The following is a 26,029-nucleotide window of genomic DNA, read 5'->3' as shown; positions in this document are numbered from 1 at the left end:
TAGACATATACTAGTTATTGCAAATAAGGGAAACCATGGGACCTATGTTTCTTTGGGCCTAGTTTACTTACTTAATATAATTTTTTCCAAGTCTTTCCATTTCCTAACAAATGGGGCAATGTCATTCTTTCTGATGGAGGCATAGAATTCCATTGTGTATATATACCACATTTTCTTGATCCATTCATCTACTGAGGAGCATCTCGGTTGTTTCCATATCTTAGCTATGGTAAATAATGCTGCAATAAATATAGTTGTGCTGGTAGCTTTAGTGTGGTCTTGTTTGTAATCATTTAGGTAAATGCCCAAAAGTGGGATTGCTGGGTCATAGGGGAGCTCTATGTAGAGTCTTTTGAGGAACCTCCATACTGCTTTCCAAAGTGGTTGAACAAATTTACACTCCCACCAACAATGCAGTAAGGTTCCCTTCTGTCCACATCCCCTCCGGCATCTGTTGCTACTAGAGTTCTTGATTATAGCCATTCTAACTGGGGTGAGGTGGTATCTCAATGTTGTTTTGGTTTGCATTTCTTTTTTTTTTTTTTTGTCGGTCATGGAGCCTGAACTCTGGGCCTGAGCACTGTCCCTCAGCTCTTCAGCTCAAGGCTAGTGCCCTACCACTTGAGCCAAAGCACCACTTCCAGCTTTTTCTGCTTATGTGGTGCTGAGGAATCGAACCCAGGGCCTCATGCATGCAAGGCAAGCACTCTACCACTGAGCCACCTTCCCAGCCCCTGCATTTCTTTTATACTTAGAGGAATTGAGCATTTCTTCATGTGTCTATTGGCCATTCTTATTTCCTCTTCAGAGAAGTTTCTCTTGAAGTCTTTAGCCCACTTATTAATAGGGCAGTTGTTTCCTTGAGGATTTGTTTTTTGTGACTTAATTTTTTGAGTTCTCAGTATATTTTAGATATGAGGCCCTTGTCTGTTGTATGGCTAGTGAAGATCTTCTCTGTCTGTGGGCTTTCTATTGATCTTGCTAGCTATGTCCTTTGCCATGCAGAAGCTTTGCAGTTTCATGCAATCTAATAATAACAGATGCAGGAGGGGATGTGGCCAAATGGGAACCTTACTGCATTGTTGGTGGAGTGTAAACTTGTTCAACCACTTTGGAAAGCAGTATGCAGGTTCCTCAAAAGACTCCACATAGAGCTCCCCTATGACCCAGCAATCCCACTTCTGGGCATTGACCCAAATGATCACAAACAAGGCCATACTAAAGCTACCATCACAACTATGTTTATTGCAGCACTATTCACCTAGCTAAGATATGAAACCAACCCAGATACCCCTCAGTAGATGAATGGATCAAGAAAATGTGATACACACACACACACACACACACACACACATACACACACACACACACACACACACACACACACACACACACACACACACTGGAATTTTATGCCTCGATCAGGAAGAATGACACCGTCCCATTTGTTAGGAAATGGAAAGACTTAGAAAAAATTATATTAAGTTACCCAGTCCAAAAAAAATTTAGGTCCCATGGTTTCCCTTATTTGCAATAATTAGTACACATATAGGATACTCTTTGAGCTGAAAAGCTCAAAAACCATGTACAAATGACCATATAAGATGATGTTAAGTGAAATGAACCCCAAGATATGGACACAAGAGGTCTATCTTTATTGTTATTGCTTTAAATGTACCATGTGATTTTATTTTATTTTTGTTGTTGTTGTTTCCTTTGTATGTTCTTTCCCCTATGGTATATCTCCTGTTGTCACTATACTTGATTCTGATACCATGCATCTTGTATATATGTATGTCTAATTTGGGAAGGGGAAGGGGAATAACAAAATACTGAAACAAGGACACAGAATGACCCATTGCAACAAGGATACCCACAGGACACTATATTGGAAACAAACTTTACAACTTCTGGTGGTGAGGGCCGGGAAAGGTGGTAGGAATGTGGGAGGTGGGGGAAGGAAGGGATAGTAGAACAACAACAACAAGAGAAGGGGTAAGGATGATCGACAAGTAATGTACTCATTGCCTTAGCATGTAACTGTAACCCCTCTTAACAATAAAATAAAAGAAAAGAAGACTTCTTAACCTCCCCACTGGGACAGACTGTCTTGTATGCCTTCATGTAGCTAACCTGTGACAGTGTATCTCACCTACAGTAACTTATTTACTTAGGGACTACAGTTTTGTTGTTGTTGTTGGTTGTGTGGCTTGAACTCAAGGACTGGGTTTGGCGCTGTCCCTGAGCTCTTCAGGTCTACCATTTTGAGCCACAGCTCTATTTCTAGTTTCTGAGTAGGCTGGCTTTGAACCACGATCCTCAGATCCCAACGTCCTGAGTAGCTAGGATCACAGGCATGGGCCACTGGTACCTGGCTTGGGACAATGTTTTTACCTTAGCAAATATTAGTTCAATCACCCGAAGCAATAAAAATGATCTTTCACCGTGCTTGTTTCAAGTTTGCATACTGTGACAGAGCAGGAACTTCTAAGTTGAACACTTCTAAATCGAATACTTTAGAATAGATTCAAGTCCTTTGGGTACTATTATGGTTTGGATATTAAATATTCCCCCAAAGGCTGAAGGGTTGTGAAGTAAGGAGACCATGTCTATTTCCCCTTGATAACTGGCCCTTGATTTCCCCTGATTGTTTCCCTAGATGGTTTGCCTTTATTTAACACTTTTGTGAGGTTTAATTCCTCACACTCATGTGGTTTTGGCCTATATAAGATTTGTGCTGGCTGCAAAATGCAGCTGCAGGTCTTTGAGATGGGAGTCTACCAGCACTCCTCTGACTCTCCAATCAAGACTCACAATTTAGCACTGAGCTGCAGGACTGGCCCCTTTATAAACATTAAGGAGAAAGTCTGGGCTATGGGGTGACCTCCTACTGTTTCTTGTACTCCGAAATGCTCATGAGTGAGGCCATCAGCCAATCTCTCCATTTCCATCTCTGTCTTCCCAAAGGGGAGTCCATGTCTGGATTCACAATGGCAGTCCATATAATCACTTCATTCTCTCAAAAGGTGTCTTCTTTTCCCACCCCCCAAAACTCTTATTACAAAATTAGTGGCCTTTAGTTTACTTACTTACAGTTAAGGGTATACATAGATATAAAAAGTATGTGTAATATACTGTAAGGTAAACTAAATAGGTAGATTTCATGGATCCGGATATGACCTCAGGGACTGAGACCCTCCCCAGTCCAATGGGAGGCATGAATGAAGATGGCCCAGGATGAGGAGAGGGAGGTGACAGCTTCCAGGTTGTGCCAGTTACCTAGGTAACAGGTTCTAGGAGGAGACTTATACAGGAGGTGGGGAGGCCAGGGCAGACCTTACATATATAATATACAATACGTATATAATATATGCTATACTATGTATCTTTTATCACTGTTGTAAAGAAATATATTACAAAATATTTATATATTATATACAATATGCAATTATAATTGCATAATATTTGATAATACACACAGAGTAAAATATAACTACAATTATAAAATACATAAGTATATATACATATTAGTCTCATTGTAGTCTGTCAATTTTACTTTAAAATTTACTTTCCCAATTAGTATCATGATCCACCCCGCCACCTTCCCCCCTCCCCACACCCCCCCCGCCCCCCCGCTGCTGAAGCTCTACCACTTGAGCCCACCTCCATTTCAGCCACACTTCCACTACTGGCACTTTATTGATGAACTGGACATAAGAGTCTCTTGGATTTGTCTGCCTGGGCTGGCTTTGGATTGAGATCCTCAGATCTCAGCCTCCTGAGTAGTTAGGATTACAGGTGTGAGTACCCGCATCCAGCAGTATCATGATTTTTTTTTCAAGTTAGCTATTGAAAGAGAGTGAAGTAATGCAGGGTTTGAAACAAAGTTAACATGCAGCATTTCTCAAAATTTAAAGATCAGTAATTCTCAAAGTTCAGAGTTCAGTAATTCCACAGCACAGGGAAAAATAGACAGGGTTGAAAACTGAGGAGAATGTCTAAAACTTGTCAGATGTAATTCAAAGGTCTTTTCTTTTTTTGGGGGGGAGGAGGGAATCCATCTTGAATTTTGTGGTGCTTGAACTCAGAGCTTGTCGCTGTCCCTGAATTTCATTTGGGACTTGCAATCAGATCATTCTTTTTAAAAAAAAAATATATTTTTTTTGTTCATGACTTCTTTTGCTCAAAGTTAGCACTCTACCACCTGAGCCACAGCTCCACTTCTGGTTTCCTGCTGGTTAATTGGAGCTAAGAGTCTCTCGGGGACTTTCCTGCCCCTGCTGACTTTGAACCTCGATCCTCAGATATCAGTCTCCTGAGTGGCTAGGATTATAGGTGTGAGCCACCAGCACCTGGCTCAAAGGTCTTTTAATACTGCATTTTCCCCTTCTCCAAGACCAATGCATCCAAATACTAAGGCTTTTAATATTTGAAATAACTACCTGGGTGGGCAGGAAGAAGAGTGAAAACTGACTTCCCATCTGAGGCCAGCCAAATGTTCTGTGCTTTGATTTCTCCAACACAGCTGTGCTAAGTCCAGAGCATCTCAAAGTTTAGGCAGGGGCAGGTCATCAAAATTTACTACTTTTCAGGTCATACATTTTTTTTCTAGAAGGCTGATGTTTTGGTGTAAAAGCAACCATAAGATAACAAACAAACGAGTATATGTGTGTTTCAATAAATTTTTATTTACAAATACAAGCTCTAGCTTAGACTTTGACTCTTAGCTTTCAATTGTTGGCTCACAGTCTATCTAAAAGCTATAAGGAAAAGTCATGATGCTGTAAGCAAATTAAAGTCTATGAAATGGCATGGGAAGAGATCTTGGTAGTCTCTTACAGGCTAACAACAAAAAAAAAAATTGACCATGATTTGTGCATTCCCTGCAAGAAAAGGGTATTGACTAAGTCTTTGAGTAAAAGTATAACCTTTCAAATACATGTAATAATTAAGATTATAATGATTCAGGAGTACTTCATAGTGTAACCATATATGAAGGATATTTTTCATTATCTGTTAAGTATTTTCTATTAATATTTTCCATTCATTTATCAATCTATTATCTATTTTGCAGATAAGGAAATTGTTAAGAGACTTTCTTAATTTGGCTGATGATAAACACCTAAGTATGAATTAGGAAATAAACATTCTACTACTGTCCTAAATCTATGATACCTTGCTACGATACTTCCATTCACAGGTGTCTCGTGCTCAATAAACCTTTCTCCTTACATGAATTTGATCGGCCTTTGGAAGAACACCAGAAGGCTGAAAAGTAAATTACACATGCAGTAGCTCCTTTTCTTAATGAGGGTAGACTGCATCCCAGGTCAACTTCAGTAGCAAATAGTGAAAGACCCAATCTCCTTCAATTCTATTCATAACTAAGGCTTAGAGGGTCTTGAGTAAACCCGAGTAAAAGTGACATGTTCTAGAACTACCATTAGGGGGCGGGAAAGATTCATCACAAACCAAAATCTCTGCCTGAAATTGGAGAAGACTGCAACTCCGATTTTCTCAGCACAATGAAATAAGTGAAGCAAAGTTAGCCTTTGGGCCAAATATATCTCTAGCTATACACACAAACACGTGCGCATATCTAAGAAATGTAGGTGCATTTGTTGGGCTGCCACGAGTTATTAAAAATCTTTGCAAAAGTCTTGTTCCAGGCCCTCAAAGTCAGAGTAGACACATCACACATGAATATGCAGAGATAAGAGGGAGGAGAAAAGAGAAGCACCAAAGACTGTGGCCATCACCAAGCAGATGGAAAGTCCCAGCTGGCAGCCAAAGCAGGGGCCTGGCAGAGAGGTCCTAGCAGGCTGGGAACTGAAGAGGCAGCTTGACTGACCATCAGGAGAGCCAAGCTTGGCTGCTCTTGGCAATCACCCAGACAGACAGCCCGGGCTGTACCTCCAGAAATTTAAATTTAATTGGTACAGGATATGGTGCAACGATTTTCCTTTATCTTTCTTTTGAGACTCGTTCTCACAGTGTTGCCCAAGCTGGCCTCAAACTCTTGGACACAAGGGATCTACTCAGCTTGGGACTACAGGCATATGCCACCACACAGCCAAAACAATACATACATTCTCTCTCTGCCCCCTTCCCCTCCCCCCCCGTCTTTGGTTCTCTGTCTCTATCTCACTGTCTAACCCAGGGCCTTTTGCATGCTAGGCAAGTGCTCTACCTCTGAGCTATAGCTGGGTATATACTCCAGCCAAGGGATGGAGTATATACCATGTGTACTCTGTTCAAGGGATACGAAGTTCAGTCTAGGTTGAGAGACTCAGAAGTGGACGGAGGCTATGGGTGGTGGTAGGTAGTGCCCAGGGTGGAGCTGTCCTTACCCTCCAGCAAAGAATCCATCCTGACTTATGCAAATTGGCATAAATTTTCAAACTCACCCATATCACATCACAGGTGGGAGTGGTAAGTGCAGTTTGGGTGGTCAGGCCTCTTAACTGGACCCACGTGCGCCCTTCTTGCCTCCGCTACAGAAGGAGGGAAAAGGGAAGCCAAAGTGACTTCCTTCCTTCCTTCCTTCCTTTCTTCCTTCCTTCTTTCCTTCCTTCCTTCCCTCCCTGTGCTGGTACTGTGGCTCAAACTCAAGGCTGGCATTCTACCACCACTTGAGCTACACTGCAATGTCTGATTTTTTTGCTGGTTAACTGAAGATAGTAGTCTCAAGCACTTTCATACTTGGCCTTCCTTCAAACTCTGATCCTTAGGTCTCAGCCTCCTGAGTAGCTAGGATTACAGGAGTGAGCAACCAGCTCCTGGCTCATTTTTACTTTCAATAAAGAAATATTCCTGTAGAATCTGTGCTGTTGTGCTGCGTACTGTGTTGGGTTCTGGGGCGAAATGGCTCTCCTCCCTTCGGAGGAGGCACAGCGCAGTGTAAGAAGCCTCTGACAGGATGACAAGATGACTTGCTCTCCAGTCTCTTCTGGTGTGTCTTGACAGTACAGGACAGTCCTGGCTGAAGACAGTTCTGAGTGGCCTTCAGAGCCTCATTTCTCCAAGGCTGGAGTTCTCCAAATGAGCAAAATGTGTTGATTCCTCCAGTGATACCAATGATGTACTTGTTGAGTGAGACTCCCCAATCTACCCATCCATCTGTCTAGCCATTTATTCATCAGATGCTTATTGGGTGCCTACTGTGTGCCAGTCTTGCTCTGGATCAAATGTTACAGCAAAGTTTCGTAGCTGGAACCCTTGCAGTGTCATGGCGACAAGCAGACAGAGCTACAATCTGCTTTGTGAAGTAGGAGATGGTAAAAGGCATACATTAATATGAGAATACAGAAAAGGGAGGTCTAATCCAGACTGGTGAAAGCGATCAGAAATGATTTCTGGAGGAGATGCACATCCTTTTCTTGCTCCACATTCCACCTGTGGGAATCCTCTAGAGCCTCTCAGGGCTTCTGAAATGACCTTGGATTCCTACATCTTTGGAATTTCTAGGACAAGTATGTGTTTCCTTGCCCTTTTCCTCTGCATATTCTCTGTTGGGTTGATTTACTATATATGTATGTACAGATAGAGAAGTAGATCTATGATAGTAGATCGATCGATAAGATAGATCAATAGATGTACACACATTTTATCTTCCTCGTCTTCTGAGTTTAGAAAATTCTATCTTCTGATCTCTGACTCTCCATGAGAAATACAGCATGTACTTCCATCAAAATAAAGAGGCTCAGGGCTTATTCTTGAGGAGACCCAGAACTTTTGATTATTGAATTTCTTTCAAAGAAAGTCTCTCATTGAAATCAGTCATTTTTGGTGATTCTGATCATGGACCAAATTCAGGAGCCAACCAGGGCTACAGAAATTGATCATTTGGGTCCTTATTGAACATTTATTCATTCCTTTTCCTTTTTTTAAAAAAAAGAATATTTATTACTATTATTTTCCTGCTAGTACATAAACAGAACCCAACAGTACATACTTGCTTCTGTGCTTTTCCTCTGAAAATCTTACAAAAGGCACAGAATCATATAGCTATGGCATCTCAACCCTTCCTACATCTGATCGGGGCTATTAAGCAGGGTCTAAGAAGCCCAGGAGTTGTGGATGCACTCATGGCTCTGTATTTGTCTTCAGATCTTTATAGAGATATGTAAATTACCTCGACATGTGGATAGTCTACCCAATGTCCTCACTGTAAGGAGAATTCACAGCTAGGCCATTTGGCTGACTTAGGACACCAGGTCAAATCTGTGGCCACAGTCTCTTAACCACTGGAAGTAGAGCACCTGCTCTGATGATGATGATGATGATGATGATGATGATGATGATGATGATTGTCTCTTATTTGCAGGATTTAGCAGGCTCTCCTGTAGATTTGTTGAATTTGTGTGTGTGTGTGTGTGTGTGTGTGTGTGTACACGTGTGCGCGTGCTTGTGCGTGCATGCACATCCTGGCACTGGGGCTTAAACTTGTGGTCTACCACTCTCCCTGATTTTGCACTCAAGGCTAGTGCTCTACCACTCAAGCTACACCTTCATTTCTGGCTTTTTGCTGGTTAGTTGGAAATGAGAATATCAGGAACTTTTCTGCCCAGACTGACTTTGAACCAGAAACTTCAGATCTCAGCTTCCTGACTAGCTAGCATTACAGGCATGAACCACTAGCACTTGATTGGATTTTTTGCCAGTCCTGGGATTTGAACTCAGGGCCTGGACACTGTCTCTGAGCTTCTTTTGCTCAAGGCTACCACTTTAGCCATGGTGCCACTTCTGGCTTTTTCTGTTTATGTGGTACTGAGAAATCAAACCCAGACCTTCATGCATGCTAGGGAAGCATTGTACCATTAAGCCACATTCCCAGCCCTGGATTTTTTTTTGTGTGTCAGTTATGGTGCTTGAACTCTGGACCTGGGCGCTGTCCCTGAGCTCTTCAGCTCAAGGCACGCATCCAATAACTTGAGCCACAGCACCACTTCTGGTTTTCTGGTGGTTTATTGGAGATAAAAGTCTCATGGACTTTCCTGCCCGGACTGGCTTTGAACTGAGTGCCTCAGATCCCAGCCTCCTGAGTAGCTAGGATTATAGGTATGAGCCACCGGCACCCTGCCTAGATTTTTTTTTAAGGGGAAAAAGAAGTAAATTAAATAAAACTCTCTAGATCCAATTGAATCTGTGAATAGTTAATTTCCTTCTCTGGATTTTGTGAGCATAGATTTTTTTGACTCAATCTGGGGATTTTGTTTTCTTAAGAGTAAAAACCCTACACAAACTCTACATGTGGACAAATAAATAAATAAACTGCCTATACATGCTTATTGCTCTTAGATAATTCCAGTTACACAATGAATAGGAGATTGCATTGAAATTATCATCAAATAAAGGTTTAAAAATGCTACCAACCATATCTTCAGGGAAATGTAATGTAACACAGTCTCAGAGCCAAATGTGGCCATGAGTCATTATCTTCAGAACAACAACCAACAGGAAGGTTAACCCAGGGAATATACCAGCTGGTGCTAAATAGGCCCGTAGGCTGTTGCTCTGTCAGCATCTTCAGGTAGTGTGTGAGGCACTGGGCTAAGTTTGTCTTCATAGTTACTTGCAAACAGAGATCTATCACCTCTGTTAAAATAGCAGAGATGCCACCAGCAAAATTAAGAAGTTGTACTGATTAAACAGCCTGAAGATTCATTTTTTGTCAGTCATGGGGCTTGAACTCTGGGCCTAGGTGCTGTCCCTGAACTCTTCAGTTCAAGGTGAGCGCTCTACCACTTGAGCGCTCCACTTCTGGTTTTTTGGTGGTTAATTGGAGATAAGAGTCTCACAGACTTTCCTGCCTGGTCTAGCTTTGAACTGTGATCCTCAGATCTCAGCCTTCTGAGTAGCTAGGATTACAGGTGTGAGCCACCGGCGCCTGATTTTTTTTTTTCTTTCACAAAAGCCCATATGGCAAATACATGCTTCTGATCTATTTGTGGAGTGTTGCATCAGAGTTCAGACTGGAGTCTCAGGAAAGGGTTGAGAATCTGTCTTTGTGCCAGTCTGTTTGAAGTGGAAGATCATCCATCCAGAACACTGGAAAAATCTCCCCACTCCAGAGTGTGGGGTGACAGTGAGATTGGATTGTCACACCCACCGCACACTCTGACATCCACAGTGCTTCAGTTCGCTGATCAGATTGATGCTATTTTAGAAGTCTTGATGAGTCTTTGCTCATCACTAAGAAATTCTTGACACTTCTGGTAATTTCAACATGTTCTGTTTATCTGACTTTAGACTCTTTTGTCCTCTCCTAAGGGTTTGTTTTGTGTGGATTTGTTTTTGGAGGGGGGTGGTGTCTTACTCAAGGCAGGTGCTCTTCCAATTGAGCCACAGTTCCACTTTTGGCTTCTTGTTAGTTACTTAGAGGTAACAGACTCACAGTCTTTCTTCCCTGGGTTCTCCTTAAACAGGTATCCTCAGATCTCAGCCTCCTCAGTAGCCAGGATTACTGGCCTGAGCCCTCAGTACCCAGCACTAAGCTTTTCTTCAAAATCCTGGTGACATCTTCATTGCCACTATTTTTTTTTCCTCTCCTTTTATTAATACTGGGGTCTGAACTCAGAATTTTGAGTTTCACTGGGCTTGTTTGTTTCATTGTGCATTGTACTCGAGCTGTTCCTCTAGCCCTGCTTTTCTGGAGATGGAGTCTTAGGGACTTTCTGCCTCCGCTGAATTCAAACTGTGATTCTCTAGATTGCCACTGGTACCCCATATCATTGCTACTTTCAAAGGATCTTTCTACTCTGAATCCTCTCCATCCTCTTAGCAGCATTTTACACAGCTATGGTCTGCTGACATCCCTTTGCTTGCCTGCATTGACTTTGAGTCTGTCTCCTTCAGTGTCTTCTTTCTTTTGGAGGTCCTAATATAGTGGTTTTTCTTTTTCTTTCTTTCTGTTCTTTTTTTCTGTGCTGGTTATTGGGACTTGAACTCAGCTTGGCTATTTTACTCTACCACTTGTTACATCTCTACGTTTTGGCTATTTGGTCATTAATTGGAGATGAGGCGTGCCCAGGCTGGCTTTGAACGAGGATCATCAGATCTCAGCATAGCTTGAATTACAGGCATGAGCCACCAGTATTGGACTGTTTTTCTGTGTTTTTCAGCTTTAGAGTTTTATGTAGATCATCTTTTCTTCTTACTTTCAGAGTGAGGCTTCTGTAGACATTTATCTCTGTGACGATGACTATCACGTTTGTGCCTATTCCATATTTTTTCTTCTAGGAACTGTAGGCCCACACATTTCATATGTGTAGTAATGCACCACCTCTTGTCTAACCAGACATCCAGCTACTTGATTCCTCCTACCTTTTTATTTCATCTTCTCCACCTTGCAAATATATAAATCTTATCACTTTTCTTTTGGAGGTATGTGGGTTTAATTCAGGGCCTTGTGCTTTACCACTCAAGTCACACCCCAACCTTTTGATATCTATATCTATATTTATAGATATATCTATAGATATGTGGTTTGGCCAAAGATTGCAATCCTCTGCTTCCCTGTATGCAATCTTTAGCTTCCCTGTAGTTGAGAGAGGCAGGCATCCCTGCGCCTTGTTTCAAATCACACACACACACACACACACACACACACACACACACACACACACACACACACACACACACACACACACACACACACACAATTTCCCCTCAGTGTGATGGTAGTGGGGTTTGAATTCAGGGTCTCACAATCTTGCTTGGCAGGTAGGCACCCACTGGAAGAGAGAAAGAATGCTCCGCTTGTGGGAGGAGATAAGAGAGTAAAAGGTGAAAGCCTCTCTTGGAACAGAAGATGGGTAGCAGAGGACAGAGAAGGCGCCCAGGAGCACCTCTATCTGGAGAGCAGTAACAAGCAGCATTTGAAGAGTGTTTACCATGTGCGGTTCTGTTCTTGGAGCTTTGCAAATGTGAATGAAGGACACGAAATAACCAACTGTTTATCCTCTCCTTGACTTGAATTGGACCTTTCCCAAGATGAAGAAACAGCAACACAGAAATAAGTCAGTCAGGGCCAGACAGAGGTAGCCCTGTGTCTTGGGCCAGCTCTCCCAAGCAGCCTCAGGGAGGGGAAGGAGGGAGGCAGGGAAAATTGGCAATGTTGCCAGGGTAAAGTCAGGCTGCAGCTTCAATTAAAAAAAAGTGTTTCGAGTTTTCACCTCAGATTTATTTCTTTAGTTGATTCTCTAAAAGGCTGGTTTGACTCGGAAAATTAAAGATTTGCAGCAGTTGAAATAGACAAAGAATGATTATTGCATGAATGTGTTAAAAGAAATTGAAAACATGACATAATCAATAGCTTTACATGCATTTCTCTTCAGAGTGCATATTATCTGAGATAGATTTTTATTTTTAAAGTTTTTGCCACAAGAAAAAACAACCCTAAGTTGCATGATGTTTTGATTCAGTCCTTTGCGCATGTGTGGGTGTGAGGAACCCATGTTGGAGACACTCTGCCACTGAGTTACCCCATCCCCCACCTCTACCCCGGCACTGAGGATTGAATCCAGGGCCTCATACATGCTGAGCAAATACTTTACTTCTTGAGTTATAACCTCAGCCCATCACTTCTTGACAGAAACACATGGTTGTACAGATTAAGACAGGATGGGACAACTGTCATTGAGAATCTCATTAAGAGAAGACGTGATCCTAGGTGAAGTAATTTAAGAAAACAAGAATGATAAGAAACTTATAAATTTTACATCACAGTGTTTTAACAAAGAACACACTTTGTCCAAATGCCCATTTCTTTAAGTAGTACTTACATATTGCCTCAGAGGGCCTATCTGTGCAATTACCTAGCTGACTCAGTACAGAAAACCAGGTTGCACAATCACGTTTGCATTCAGAAATGTTTCATTCTGGCATATAAAAAATAAACAGGTATATTGGATACAACCTTCAAATCTCTGTCATTATTATATTGTTAATTAATTTGTGTGTGTGTGTGTGTGTGCATACTATAATTTGAACTCAGGACCCGGGAGCTGTCCTTAAGCTTTGTGCTCAAAGCTAGGTACTCTACCACTGGAGCCACAGCAGTATTTTGGTGGTTAATTGGAGATAAAAGTCTCAGGGACTTTCCTGACAAAGCTGGCTTTGAATGTTGATCCTAAGATTCAGCAATCTGAGTAGCTAAGATTACAGGCATGAGCTACTGGTGCCCAGTAATATTTGTTGTTTTAAAAAGTATGCATTATGGGCTGGGAAGGTGGCTCAGTGGTAGAGTGCTTGCCTTGCATGCATGAGGCCCTGGGTTAGATTCCTCAGCATCATATAAGCAGAAAAAGCCAGAAGTGTGCTATGGCTCAAGTGGTAGAGTGCTAGCCTTGAGCTGAAGAACTGAGGGACAGTGCCCAGGTCCAGAATTCAGGCCCCATGATCGACAAAACAAAACAAAACACATTATTTTTTGTGTAAAAAATTCTCCAGAATCATACTGTGACTATTGCCAAGTACAAGGATGAGAGGTAACCCTTATATCATTTCTTCAACCTCCTCAGACAATTCAGAAGTGTCTACATAAGCAGACACTATATATATGCGCTTCAGCTCAAGGCAAGCACCTACTACTTGAGCTTCAGCACCACTTACGGTTTTCTGGTGGTTTATTGGAGATAAGAGTCTCACAGACTTTCTTGCCTGGGCTGGCTTTGTACTGAGATCCTTAGATCTCAGTCTCCTAACTAGCTAGGATTACAGACATGAGCCACCGGTGCCTGGCACCCCATATTTTTAAGAACATGTACAGGTAATTTCTAGGCTATAGTTTTCAGTGAGAAGAGTCATGACAAGTTTTTAGTGACAAGAAAACTGATATTCTATCATACAACAAGAGAAGTGCATACACATATTGCCTTAGAGTGTCTCAATTTATTGACAATCCCAACTAGCCTTACCTATTCAGAAATTTATTTCCATGAATGGATGAAAATGAAGATAAATTGTTTAAACTGAACCATTAACAGGATATAGAGCTTTTGTTTAAATGAGTACAATCAAGAGAAACAAAGGGCACATTTTTTCTCATATGTGAAAGTTAGGTCTAACTTATAAATATACATACATATATACATAAACAAATTCACTAAAGCATGGTACAGGTAGGGGAGGATTTGTAACTCTTTTGAACAGCTGATAGTTTAGAAAAATGAATACCAGGCAGTTGAAACATGATTTTTTTTCCCGGGGTAGGGGGTGGGCTGAAGGGTAAAGGTCAGACGAAGGCAGAGAGGAAGGTGGGTGAAAACAGTCATAGTATTCAATGTACGTAGTGAAAATGAAATCAGGTTATGTGAGAGGATGGCTGGGGTTGGGATATAATGGCATTGACCGGATGCACTGTACTCAGAAGTGGACATGCTGAACAGAAACTGCTTTGCACAGCTACTTAAAGATAATAAAAATGGTCAGGTGCTGGTGCTCACATCTGTAATTCTAGCTACTCAGGAGGATGAGATCTGAGCATTGTGGTTCAAAGTCAGACAGAGCAGGAAAGTTCTCCAGACACTTATCTACAATTACCCACCAAAAAGGCAGAAAGTGGAGGTGTGGTTCAAGTAGTAGAGCACCACCAGCCTTGAGCAAAAAAAGGGACACTGCCCAGGCTGAGTTCAATCCTTAAAACCAGCACACACACTCACACACACACACACACACACACACACACACACACACACACACACACACACACACACACACACACACACACAAATAAATAGCAAAATGGGTAAAAAAAATGAGCAAAAGGTATTTCCAGAAGACTTGTGAAATATATAAAATAATATTTTGAAGGAAATCTGTGGTAATTCTGTGAGAAATATACAAAACTGTTTTCTGTGAAACAAACAGCATGTTTTATAAATGGTCTAAAATAGTCATTGTTTTAAGTATGTATTTTAAAAATGACATCTTCTGGGCACTGGTGGTTCACACCTATAATCCCAGCTACTCAGAAGACTAAGATCTGAAGATCGTGGTTCAAAGCAATCTCAGGCAGGAATGCCTGTGAGACTTACTTACAATTAGCACCCCCAAAAAAGGAAAATGAAAGAAAAGAAAAATGATAGAAAAAAGAGCAAGCTTAAAATGGAGCTGTGGCTCAAGTGGTAGAGCACCATCATGGAGCAAAAAAGCTCAGGGACAGCACTGTGGTAGGCCCTGTGTTTCAGTTCAAGGACTAGCACTGAAAGAAAAAAAATGATATCATGGGACCATGGGATCATGAGCTGGGATACAGCTCTATGGTAGGGTGCTTGCCTAGTATGCTCAAGGCCCTGGTTCAATCTCCAGCACTGAAAAATATGGGAATGAAACCCAATCACAACAAACACAAACACTGGCAAGGAATTATATTGCTCATCAAAAACATTCTGAAGGGGCTTTTAGAGGACAGAATCCAGAGGCTGGTCTTAATTACCTCACTGTTTGAGAAGTTTCACTAAGTAGGAAATGGCAGATCCTAAGTATTAATAAATGAAAATAGGAAATTTGACTTTGTTCTTGGTAAATGAAGAAATAATATTTTCCATACTGTCATCCTTGTAGTAAAGTATGTATTTTGCTACATATTTTTATTTTTTGTCTTAAGAAAAACGCCTTTTTTTTTGGTTGTGGGGCTTGAACTTTGAGTCTGGGCAATGTTCCTGAGCTCTTCAGCTCAAGGCTAGTGCTCTAACACTAGAGCCACAGAGCCACTTCTGTTTTTTTCTGAGTGGTTTATTGGCAATAAGAGTCTCATGGACTTTCCTGCTGGGGCTGGCTTTGAACCATGATCCTCAGGTCTCAGCCTCCTTAGTAGCTAAGATTATAGGCGTGAGCCACCAGCGCCTGGCTAAAAATGACTATTTCAAGTGTTTCTAGGATATAAAAGGTGTATTGAAGTATTTGAATTTAATGTTCTAACACCCACAAAGTAACAATGGGGATAAGCACTATGGCTCACATCTGTAACCAAAGCTACTCAGGTGGCAGGTATCTAGAGGATCATTGTTGAAGGCTAGTCAGGCAAAAAATAGGAGAGAACTCATCTCAATTGAAAAAAGCTGGGCATGGTGATGCAAATCTGGTATCTCAGTTGTGAAGAAGGTATAAGAAGACGGATCAAAGTCTAAGGCCAGTTCAGGCAAAATACAAGGCTATCTGAAAAAAATAATAACCAGATTAGAAATGTGGCTCAAGTGGTGGAATGTCTAAGTGAGCATGCAGTTCTGAGTTCAAACCCCAGTATTACCAAGAACAATAATAAGCCAACCCAAGGAAAATGTCCCATATACTATTTTAGATATAAATAATAGGTAGTTCATACTTGAAATCAGTGGAATACAAATGAAATACTATTTTAGGTGAGATTTAAAAGTTGTGCATATTCTGGCCAAAAACTTTCCAATTAGTGTTGTTGAACCTATTTATGTGATTACACTCCTTTGGGAAAAGACTTTGGGTCTGTCTGAAAACTGCTTTTCGGAACTACTCATTATAGGAGCTGGGAAGGAGGCTCAGTGGTAGAGTGCCTGCCTTGCAGGCATGAGGCCCTGAGTTGATACCTCAGCAACATATATGTAGAAAAGCCGGAAGTGGTGCTGTGGCTTAAGTGGAAAAGTGCTAGCCTTGAGCTGAAGAGCTTAGGGACCGTGCCCAGGCCCAGAGTTCAGGCCTATGACCGACAAGAGACAGAACTGCTGATTATATTGGTTGGGCATTTTATTTTATTATTTTATTTAATGGTTGGGCATTTTATTTTATTATTTTGTTTAACTTCATTTTATTTCATTTTCTCCTTAAGAATTGTTATCTTCAAATAGCTGTGCCAAGGGGTTTTAGAACAGAGTCACCCCTTTGGTTGGTTTTTAAATCATGTATTCCTCAAAATTACAGATTCCTAATTAAGTGATTAAATTATTTAGTGTAACTTTTAGGCTTTTGTGAAATTCAATAAACTTAGATGGAATTTAAAGAAGTGTTTTGAAAAAAAAACAAGCACTAAACAAAATGAGGGGATAGGGGACAGAAGAATCATCCTTCAATTTCACCAATTAACATGCAAAAGAGTCAGAGCTCCACAGAATGGACAGAGAGGAAAATCATAAATTCAATTAAAAGTAAGGACCAGGCTAGGCACAGGTCATGTTATTACAGGCAATAGGCCTGTAATCCTAGCTACTCAGGGAGTCTAGATATGAGGATTGAAGTTCAAAGCCAGTTGGAGCAGGAAGGTTCATGAAACTCTTACCTCCATTTAACCACTAAAAAGCCAGGTGGTAGAGTACCAGCCTTGAGTAAAAAAGCTAAGAGATAGTAGCTGGGCCCTGAGTTCAAGAGTCAGTATCAGCACAAAACAAACAAAAAACCACTAACAACAACAAAAAGCAAGAATTCTGAAAAACAAGGGAATTCTGAAAAATACTTTACAAAAACCAGCTGGATTTTAAGAGGGTATAGCAAAGAAACTCTTAAACTGTTGATAAAGGACTTAGCTAGCGGAATAAACTGATTTCATTTTCTTTCTTGCTGCTCACAATCCTTTTCGTTAGTTGTGAAGCAAAGAAGAATGCTCCATGCCTTGGGAAGTGTTGCTCACTGCATTAAGTAGGACTTTTGGGAAACTTAATCTTCCTCTGCTAGATAGGATGTGCTGTGCGGTTGCAAGTCAGACTGACTGCAAGAATGAACTAAACAGCTTTGCTTTCATTTTAGGGTGTCTCATGATGCTATCAAGATGACTTCTAGAGGAGCAATATCTGATAGAAATGTTTCATATTTTCTTTGTCTAATAGGGTGGCCATAAGCCACTTAACATTTATTGCATGCTTAAGACTGTGAAATATGTGACTCATCAATTAAATTTTAAATTGTATTCCATTCTAATTAATTCAATAATTTTTATGTCAGTACTAGGATTTGAACTCAGGGCTTCTCACATTCTCAGCAAGCATGCTACCACTTGAGTCTCACTCACTATCCTTAACTAATTTAAATTAAAAGGACCTCCCTTAGGTTAGATCTAAAATATAAACATATGGGAAAGCATTTATAGGGACATATACAAACTGACTGAGGACACTCTATGCAGGGGCCATTTGCCATGATGTGGCTATTTTGAACACTTAACTGATATTAAATGAATACCAGAAAGCTGAAACGTGTCTTATTTAAGGGAATGGAAGTTAAGGGGAAGGGTATGACCAAATGGAGAGAGGAGAGTAGGTAAACACATCATAATACTATATATACACATGGAAACAGAGCTAGGGACCAGGAGTAGATGGGCGTGGTTGGGATAGATGGGGGAAAATGGTGATCAAGATGTCCGGTACACCTAAACAGACATAATGATTTGAAACCTCTTTGCACAACTATTTAAAGATAATAAAACAAATTTCAAAGAGTGTTGGTAGCTTATACCTGTAATCCCAGCTACATAGGAGGCTGAGATCTGAGGATCTAGTTTCGAAGGCACCCCAAAGCAAGAAAGTCGGTGAAAGTCTTAACACCAAATGACTAGTCAAAAGTTTTAAGTGGACTGTGCCTCAAATGGTAGGTTGTCAGCCTTGATTAAAAGCACTATGTGACAGTGCCCAGGCCTGAATCCAATCCTCAATATTAGCACACACATACACACACACAGACAAATAAATTGCTATCTGTATAAGAAAGAGCCTCCTGTGACCAGTGACTTGGTTTTCAAACTCTACCCACCATTCATAACATATTTTCTGTTGAACACAACAGTTTTACATTAAGAGAAAAAAATACTGCACGTTTGGCTAAGCACCTGGATGAAAATGGAAGAAGTTCTTGTGGAAACACACAGAACTTGGTAAGACAGTAACCTAAATAAGTGGAGATAAGTCTGGAATTATTTTGTTCTAGAGAGTTCACTAACCTGATAGCTCGAATGACAGTCTTGAGTGGCGGGGTGAGATCTTCCACCGACACATCACACTGGCATCCTTTATCATCATAGATGTCATCCGTGCCAAGGGCTGTGTCAGCTGTAAGGGAAGTTAACACCAATTGGAAATGCCAAGGTGTGCATAAGATAAGCCAAGTGCTATCTAGTTGTCTCTTTCTCCTTTGTTTGCACACTAACCCATTTTTTTTTTTTTGGTGACTCCACACACATCATTTTCTGAGCTGTTTTTTCCACAGGAAAGATGCTGGTGATGGATTTGTGTTAATCCATCCGTGCTCTTTTGCCCAGTTCCATGGGAACTAAATACCCATCATCTAAGTGACAGCTGTTTGGAGTTAAGGAAACAGTCTTGGACACGTCACGAACTGGCTTGTATTTACAGAGCTCGAATCCCATGACATTGACCCCAAGAGTCCTGTGCTCACTGAACAAGCAAGCTAAGCAGCCAGACCTAAGAGCATAGACTCCTTATTAGTTCCTGGCCACCAGCAGAGGCTTGAGAGAGAGCTTTTATAACACCACATGGCCAAGGCTAAAGGCAGATTTGCAGATTGGACATGAAAACCCAGTACCTCCTAACCCCATTCACTTTACTTTGGGGTTAATTGCTACATATGGTAAAAGTGTAGGGTTCCAAGGAACACTAAATTATTGACATTTCATAAAATTACTACAGAATATACTTGGCAAATGTGACAAACTTGTCTTTGTTTTGAATACAAGACTTTCAGAAATGTAGGAAATCCATGATAAATGACAGACAAAATTGCTAAAACCATTTCTTAAAATTTGAGATGGAAAAGTTGCCAAAGTTGATATCCAATTTCTACATGTATTTCTCTCTCTCTCTCTCTCTCTCTCTCTCTCTCTCTGTGTATCATGGGGCTTAGACACTCTGGGCTTGGGTACTGTCCCTAAGCTTTGTGCTCATACATTTGAAAAGTAATTTCAAATACAGACAAAAGTTAGAAAATCAGAACAAAGTTTTCTCCCCTTGATTATGAGAACAAAATGATGACATGATGCCCTGTCAATTCCCAATATGTCAATGAAAATTCCTCTTTTTTCTTTCTCTTTCTTTCTTTCTTTCTTTCTTTCTTTCTTTCTTTCTTTCTTTCTTTCTTTCTTTCTTTCTTTCTTTCTCTTTCTTTCTTTCTTTCTTTCTTTCTTTCTTTCTTTCTTTCTCTCTCTCTTTCTTTCTTTCTCTCTTTCTTTCTTTCTTTTTTGCTGGTCTGGGCCTGGGTAATCTCTGAGCATTCATGCTCAAGGCTAGCACTCTACCCCTTGAACCACAGCTCTACTTCTGGCTTTTTTGGTGGTTAACTAGAGCTAAGAGTTTCATGGAATTTCCTGCTTGGGCTGGCTTCTAACTGTGATCCTCAGATCTCAGCCTCCTGAGTAGCTAGCATTACAAACCTGAGCCACTGGCCCCTGGTAGATGAACTCGTTTTTATGACTTCTATTTCTTTCCTCTAGGATAGTAATAGTGATAATAAACACAGTAACAAGAGATTTTTAGTGAAACCTAATTATGTGCCAAAAACTTTAATTAATTGCTACAAAATTTCATAAGATCTGTACTATTATTACTCTTTGTTTCCTAGACTGTGGAAAAGAGGCACAGAAGGCTTAAGGAACTTGCCACAGGGCACACAGAGATAGCAACAGAAGCAGAACTTACATGCATGTGTTTTTCTGCACATAGTTCTTCCTGCCTGTCATAAAGGAGTCCACAGCCTTGACCAAGGACCCAAAGTTGGAGCAGGTCATGGGTTAAGCCTACCCATATCCCAAAAGATATCTGGACATAACACACCATGAAACTTCCCAGAGGATTATGAAGGGTGGAGGAGGAAGACAGGTGGACAGGTGGGCTCACTTACAGACTAGTTAGTAATCAGAGCTGAGGTCATCAGCTGCCACAAAGGAGCCCTCTGAGAGGCTAGGTGTTACCAATCAAAAAACTGAATTCAAGAGAGTGCTGTACTTTCCCTAAGTTTCCCCCCACTTTTTTTTGCTCCAGGCTAGCACCCTACCACTTGAGCCACAGTTCCACTTCCAGCTTTTTGGTGGTTAATTGGACATAAGGGTCTCTGAGTTTCTAGCCTGGGCTGGCTCCAAACCATGATTCTCAGATCTCAGCCTCTTGAGTAGCCAGGATCACAGGGTGAGCCACGCAGGCACCTGGCTCAAGAGTATTTTATGCTGTCCTTTGAAATAGAGGCAGAGGACTATCTTCCTTCACCTGAAGCCTTATATCCCTGGCAGCTGGGGAATACTGGAGATGATTCAGGGAAAGCAGATGCTATAACATCTGTATTGATGACCACTCTACTTGAAAACCACATAGCCAGTCACAGCATGATAATAAAAGTCCAAACACCTAAGTAACATAAAATGTAGGGTTGTGACTCAGCAGTAGTGGCTTATGCCTGTAATCCTAGCTACTCAGGATGCTACTGAAGATCCCAATTCAAATATCAGCCCAGGCAGAAAAGTGCATGAGACTCATTTCCAATTAATCAGTGGAGGTGTGACTCGAGGGAGAGAGTGTCAGTCTTGAATGAAAAACCTAAGCAAGAGAATGAGACCCTTAGCTCAAGCCTCAGTACAAAAATATGTGGGGTCAGAGCCGGGAAGGTGGCTCCGTGGTAGAGCGCTTGCCTTGCATTCATGAGGCCCTGGGTTTGATTCCTCAGCACCACATAAGCGGAAGTGGCGCTGTGGCTCCAGTGGTAGAACGCTAGCCTTGAACTAAAGAGCTGAGGGCAGTGCCCAGGCCCAGAGTTCAGACCCAATGACTGGCAAAAAAAAAAAAAAGTGGGGTCCTTTAATTGTGAGGTGAATGGGAAACTACTATTTTTTTTTTTTTAACAAATGTATCCTGTCAAAATAGCTAAAAATCGTTATGTTGAAAACAAACTTTACTACTTTGGTGGGGGGGAGAGGGGGAGAGGAGGATTGGGTGCGGGGGGAGGGGGGAGGAGGATGGGAAGGGATGGAAAGGGAAACAAAGGAGGAGGCTACAATGCTTAATAAGAAATGTACTCATTATCTTGCCCATGTAATTGTAAACCCTCTGTATAGTATTTTCACAATAAAAAATAGCTAAAAAAAAAGGAAGATGATGGCAGCAATTGACTGCATACGGGGTAGAGCTATCCCAAATAATTACAAGTCAGCCATACCCTCTTAGCTCCTTAAGTTCCCAAAAGAGACCGACAGTTCTCTATTCTATTGGAGAACAGGGCTGAATGGAGGACAGGAGTCAGACTCCAGTCGTATTCCATTCAGCTAAGTCCTCTTGGGCAGCTTTTGAATATCACTTTACTTATTTATTTATATCCTTGTGTGTGTGTGTGTGTGTGTGTGTGTGTGTGTGTGTGTGTGTGCGCGCGCGCGTGCGCACGTGCATGCGCACACGCCAATATAAGGGCTTGAACACAGGCTCTCTCACTTTCATTTGGCATTTTTACTCAAAACTAGCACTTTTCCACTTGTGCCCAGCCTCCACATCTGGCTTTTCAATGGTTAATTAGAGGTAAGAGTCTCATGGACTTTCCTGTCCAGGCTGGCTTCAAACCTTGATGCATGGATCTCAGCCTCCTGAGTAGCTAGGAGCGTGAACCATCAGTGCCTAGTTTAGTATTTCGATTTAGAACCTGATTATTCAAGGTACAAATGAAACACACAGTTCTACTTCCCATTTATTTTTCTGAGAGGTTGGCTTGCCGGCACATGTCAGGACAGAAGCTGGATTAGGCTTTGCTTTTTCCTCAAAGCCACAAAGTGAAGAAGATACTATTATCCCTTTTGCTTCTTGAGATGTCTGTTTTCTTTCCAGTAAGGTTAATGATACATTAGATGTCTCTCTTATTATTTCCAAAGGCATAAAGCCTCTATCAGTGATGCAACAGCAGGGGATAAATTTTGAGCTAGATCTGTGCCCTCTAGGGCCATGTCTGCTTTTGTCCTGGCCTTTTGGTGCATGTGAGTTACAGGAATCTAAGCAGGTAGGAACAGTGAGCTGAAAAAAGTCAAGTCACAAGGGCAAAATGCTAATGGAACAAGGTGACCCTCAAAAAACTCTGCCTCCTGTGGACTATCTTCCTGGGCAGGCCCAGCCTACACCTGTGCACAGCGATTGCTTCCTATGGTGGAGATAAAGGAACATACATATATATGATTCCTTGTTGACCACAACTTTTCTTTCTTTTTTTGGTCAGTCATGCCTGGGTGCTGTCTCTGTGCTTTTGCCCTCAAGGTTAGCTCTCTACCACTTTGAACCACAGCACTACTTCCTTGTCTTTCACGTGTGGTAATGAGGATTGAATTTAGGGCTTCAATTACTTTAGGTAATTGTTCTACCCCTAAGTTTTAACCCCAACCCTGCTTTGTATTAATTATCAGTGGTCTTGATTTGTTTCCATCTATAATTTCAGCAACATTTAAAATTCAATTTTGACAAACCACTAATTCAATTGCAAGTTTCCACATACTATGACAAAAAAAAGAACCACTTGACACGTGTAATCCCTATACTTGGGATACTGAAGCAGGAGGAGGGTTGCCAGTTTAAGGCTAGCCAGGGCTACACAGTGAGACTCTGTCTCAAGAAGCCAAAAAAATGAAAAGGATAATTCTGAGTCATATGTACTAATGTGAAAATGTTAAAGTGTACAATTAAATTGCAATGTGAAAAAAGATACTTTGGTTATGTATAGTGATACGCAAAAAGAAAAACAGCTAGAAGATAATATGTAAAAATGAAATAAACTATTCAAGGTCATGAGCTCATAGATGATATGTAGCTCTTCTAAAATTCCTTAATGAGTTTAAGGTATTTTTTCCACTATAAAATTAATATTTACTTTTTTGGACAAAGGATGCTGGAGGTTGGACCCAGAATCTCATTAATACTAAATATGAATTGCACCACTGAGTTACACTTTAAGCCACTGAATATTTGAAAAATGGAAAAACAAATTAGAATGAAGAAAAATAAGTCTTTCAAAGTTCCAGAACAAAAAAAAGTTCCAGAACAATCTATTTTTATTGTAGAATTAAGTTGCTTTGTGCAATTTATTACACTGTGGCATGAATACATACATTGCTATGGTCACAAGTGGATGACATTGATCAAGATGCCTTTTACTTATAAACTGATAAGTTGAACCAGGTGCCAGTGGCTCACACCTGCAATCCTAGCTACTTAAAGAGTTTTGAGACCAGAGAATCCCAGCTTAAAGCCAACCTGGGCAGAAAAGTCAATGAGACTCTTAATTATAATTAACCAGCAAAAAACTATAACCAGAGGTTATAGTGTACCAGCCTTGAGTGAAAACACTCATGGAGGATGAAAGCCCTGAGTTCAAGCCTCAACACCAGCACAAAGAAAACAAAACAAAAAAACCCCCCAAAAAACTGACATGCTGAATGGAAGCTTTTTTGTAAAGATAACTAAAATAATGAATAAAAAGAAAAAAAAAACTTCAAACAAATGGTCCCTATTTATGGTGATAAGTAATTTGTTATATTCTGTCACCAATTACAGTTTATTTTCCAAGGGTTCATTCCTTTGCTGTTAGCCATACTTCACTTGTTCTTTTCCCTGCCCTGTCATTTCTCAGCACCTTAAGTATCATTCTAAATTTAGAAGTTTCATTTTAGACATATGATAGTCCAAAGATAATGTCTTTAATCCCACTAGAGTTTAGAGTAACTGGCTAGGCACAGTTTTATTCTGTTATATCCTTGGCTAGGCTCTTCTTTTCTTTTCCTTGCTATATTTTTAAGACATTAAGCGATACACTGAGTCTACAAAGGGACTGATGATCCAGGTGGTCATATCTATCTATCTATCTATCTATATATATACACACATGTATATTATATATATGTGTATTATATATAAATATGTATTTCTCCTAGATTTTTTTTCAGATTTTTTTGCTTTCATTTTGTTTTTACTTACTGCAATAATAATACATGTTCATAGATACTTTGAGATAATTAATTAGTTAATTTTTGTGGTGAATCTGGGGCTTAAACTCAGAGCCTCATGCTCTCATTTGGCCTTTTCACTCTAGGCTACCACTTGAGGCACAACTCTACTTCTGGCTTTTTGCTGGTTAACTGGAGACAAGAGTCTCATAGACATTCCTCCCAGGTCTACCCTCAAACTGAAATGCTCAGGTCTCAGCCTCCCGATTAGCTAGGATTATAGGCCTGAGCTACCAGTGCCAGGCGTGAAATATGAAATATTTAAAAATCATTTTTATTCATTTCATCGCTCAGTTGACCATATGATATTTGTTCATTTTTGCGAGGTACAATTTGATGGCTTGATTTATGTGTACATTCAATAATGATAAAATCAAGTAATTAGTGTAACTGTTACCTGAAAGTTAATTATTTCTTTATAATAAGTACAGTTCAAATTCTTGTCTTATATTTTAAAAATGCAGCACATGTGGCATGACATGCCTGAATGCATTCCTACTTACATATTTTCATTTTTTAATTATCTCTAAGTAGCTGTACAAAGGCATAATTCAACACATCAGTTCTGAGTATACTTCCTATTTAACTCTTAACACTGTATCTGTTGGTCAGCCTTGTCTCATCCTTCCTCTCTGAATTTCAAACTAAATCATAAAGAATGAGAAGGAATTAGTCCCTGGTTCTAACATTCTGAGAAATGCCCTCTTAAGTTCTAGCATCTTCCCTGGTTATAGTCATTTTCTCTGCATCAACTGATGAGTCAGTTAAAGCCAAAGTCAGTTTCTCAACACGGACTGAAAATTAAGCATGTCGGGTTGCCAAATGAGAGAAATTTATTCTGATAGCTCAGAAGCTCCTATTCGACCTCTTCTTACAGCCTTTCCCTGCCAGGTCCCTGCCAACATTTCTCCTGGTGATGGCTATGGTGTCATCACTACTGGATACTGTTCATGTATTATCTCTCCACCCCCATCCATTTGTTTCTCCCTTCCTTTTGTCTTTGGCTTCTCTAGAATTAGGGGCTTTACTACTAAGCACATTATCACATGTGTATAGGAAACAAACACAGCAGGAAACATCTCTAAATAGGAA

The 26,029-nt window shown here is 40.6% G+C and overlaps 1 protein-coding gene across 3 annotated transcripts in view; it reads right to left on the bottom strand.

Annotated features, from left to right (window-relative positions):
- Kcnq5 (potassium voltage-gated channel subfamily Q member 5) overlaps positions 1-26,029 on the bottom strand; it is a 549,988-nt gene that overhangs the window by 9,709 nt on the left and 514,250 nt on the right. For all 3 annotated transcript variants that reach the window (XM_070012173.1, XM_070012174.1, XM_070012175.1), the window contains one exon: positions 18,905-19,013. In XM_070012173.1, coding sequence (XP_069868274.1) covers positions 18,905-19,013 — 109 coding nt within the window. The remainder of the gene's footprint in view (positions 1-18,904; positions 19,014-26,029) is intronic.

The sequence above is a fragment of the Dipodomys merriami genome, unplaced genomic scaffold (genome assembly GCF_024711535.1).
Source record: "Dipodomys merriami isolate MVZ:Mamm:240054 unplaced genomic scaffold, mDipMer1.0.p SCAF_89, whole genome shotgun sequence".
NCBI classification, from domain to species: Eukaryota; Metazoa; Chordata; class Mammalia; order Rodentia; family Heteromyidae; genus Dipodomys; species Dipodomys merriami.
Note: the sequence above shows the minus strand (reverse complement) of the source record. Positions and strands in the feature narration are given on the sequence as shown.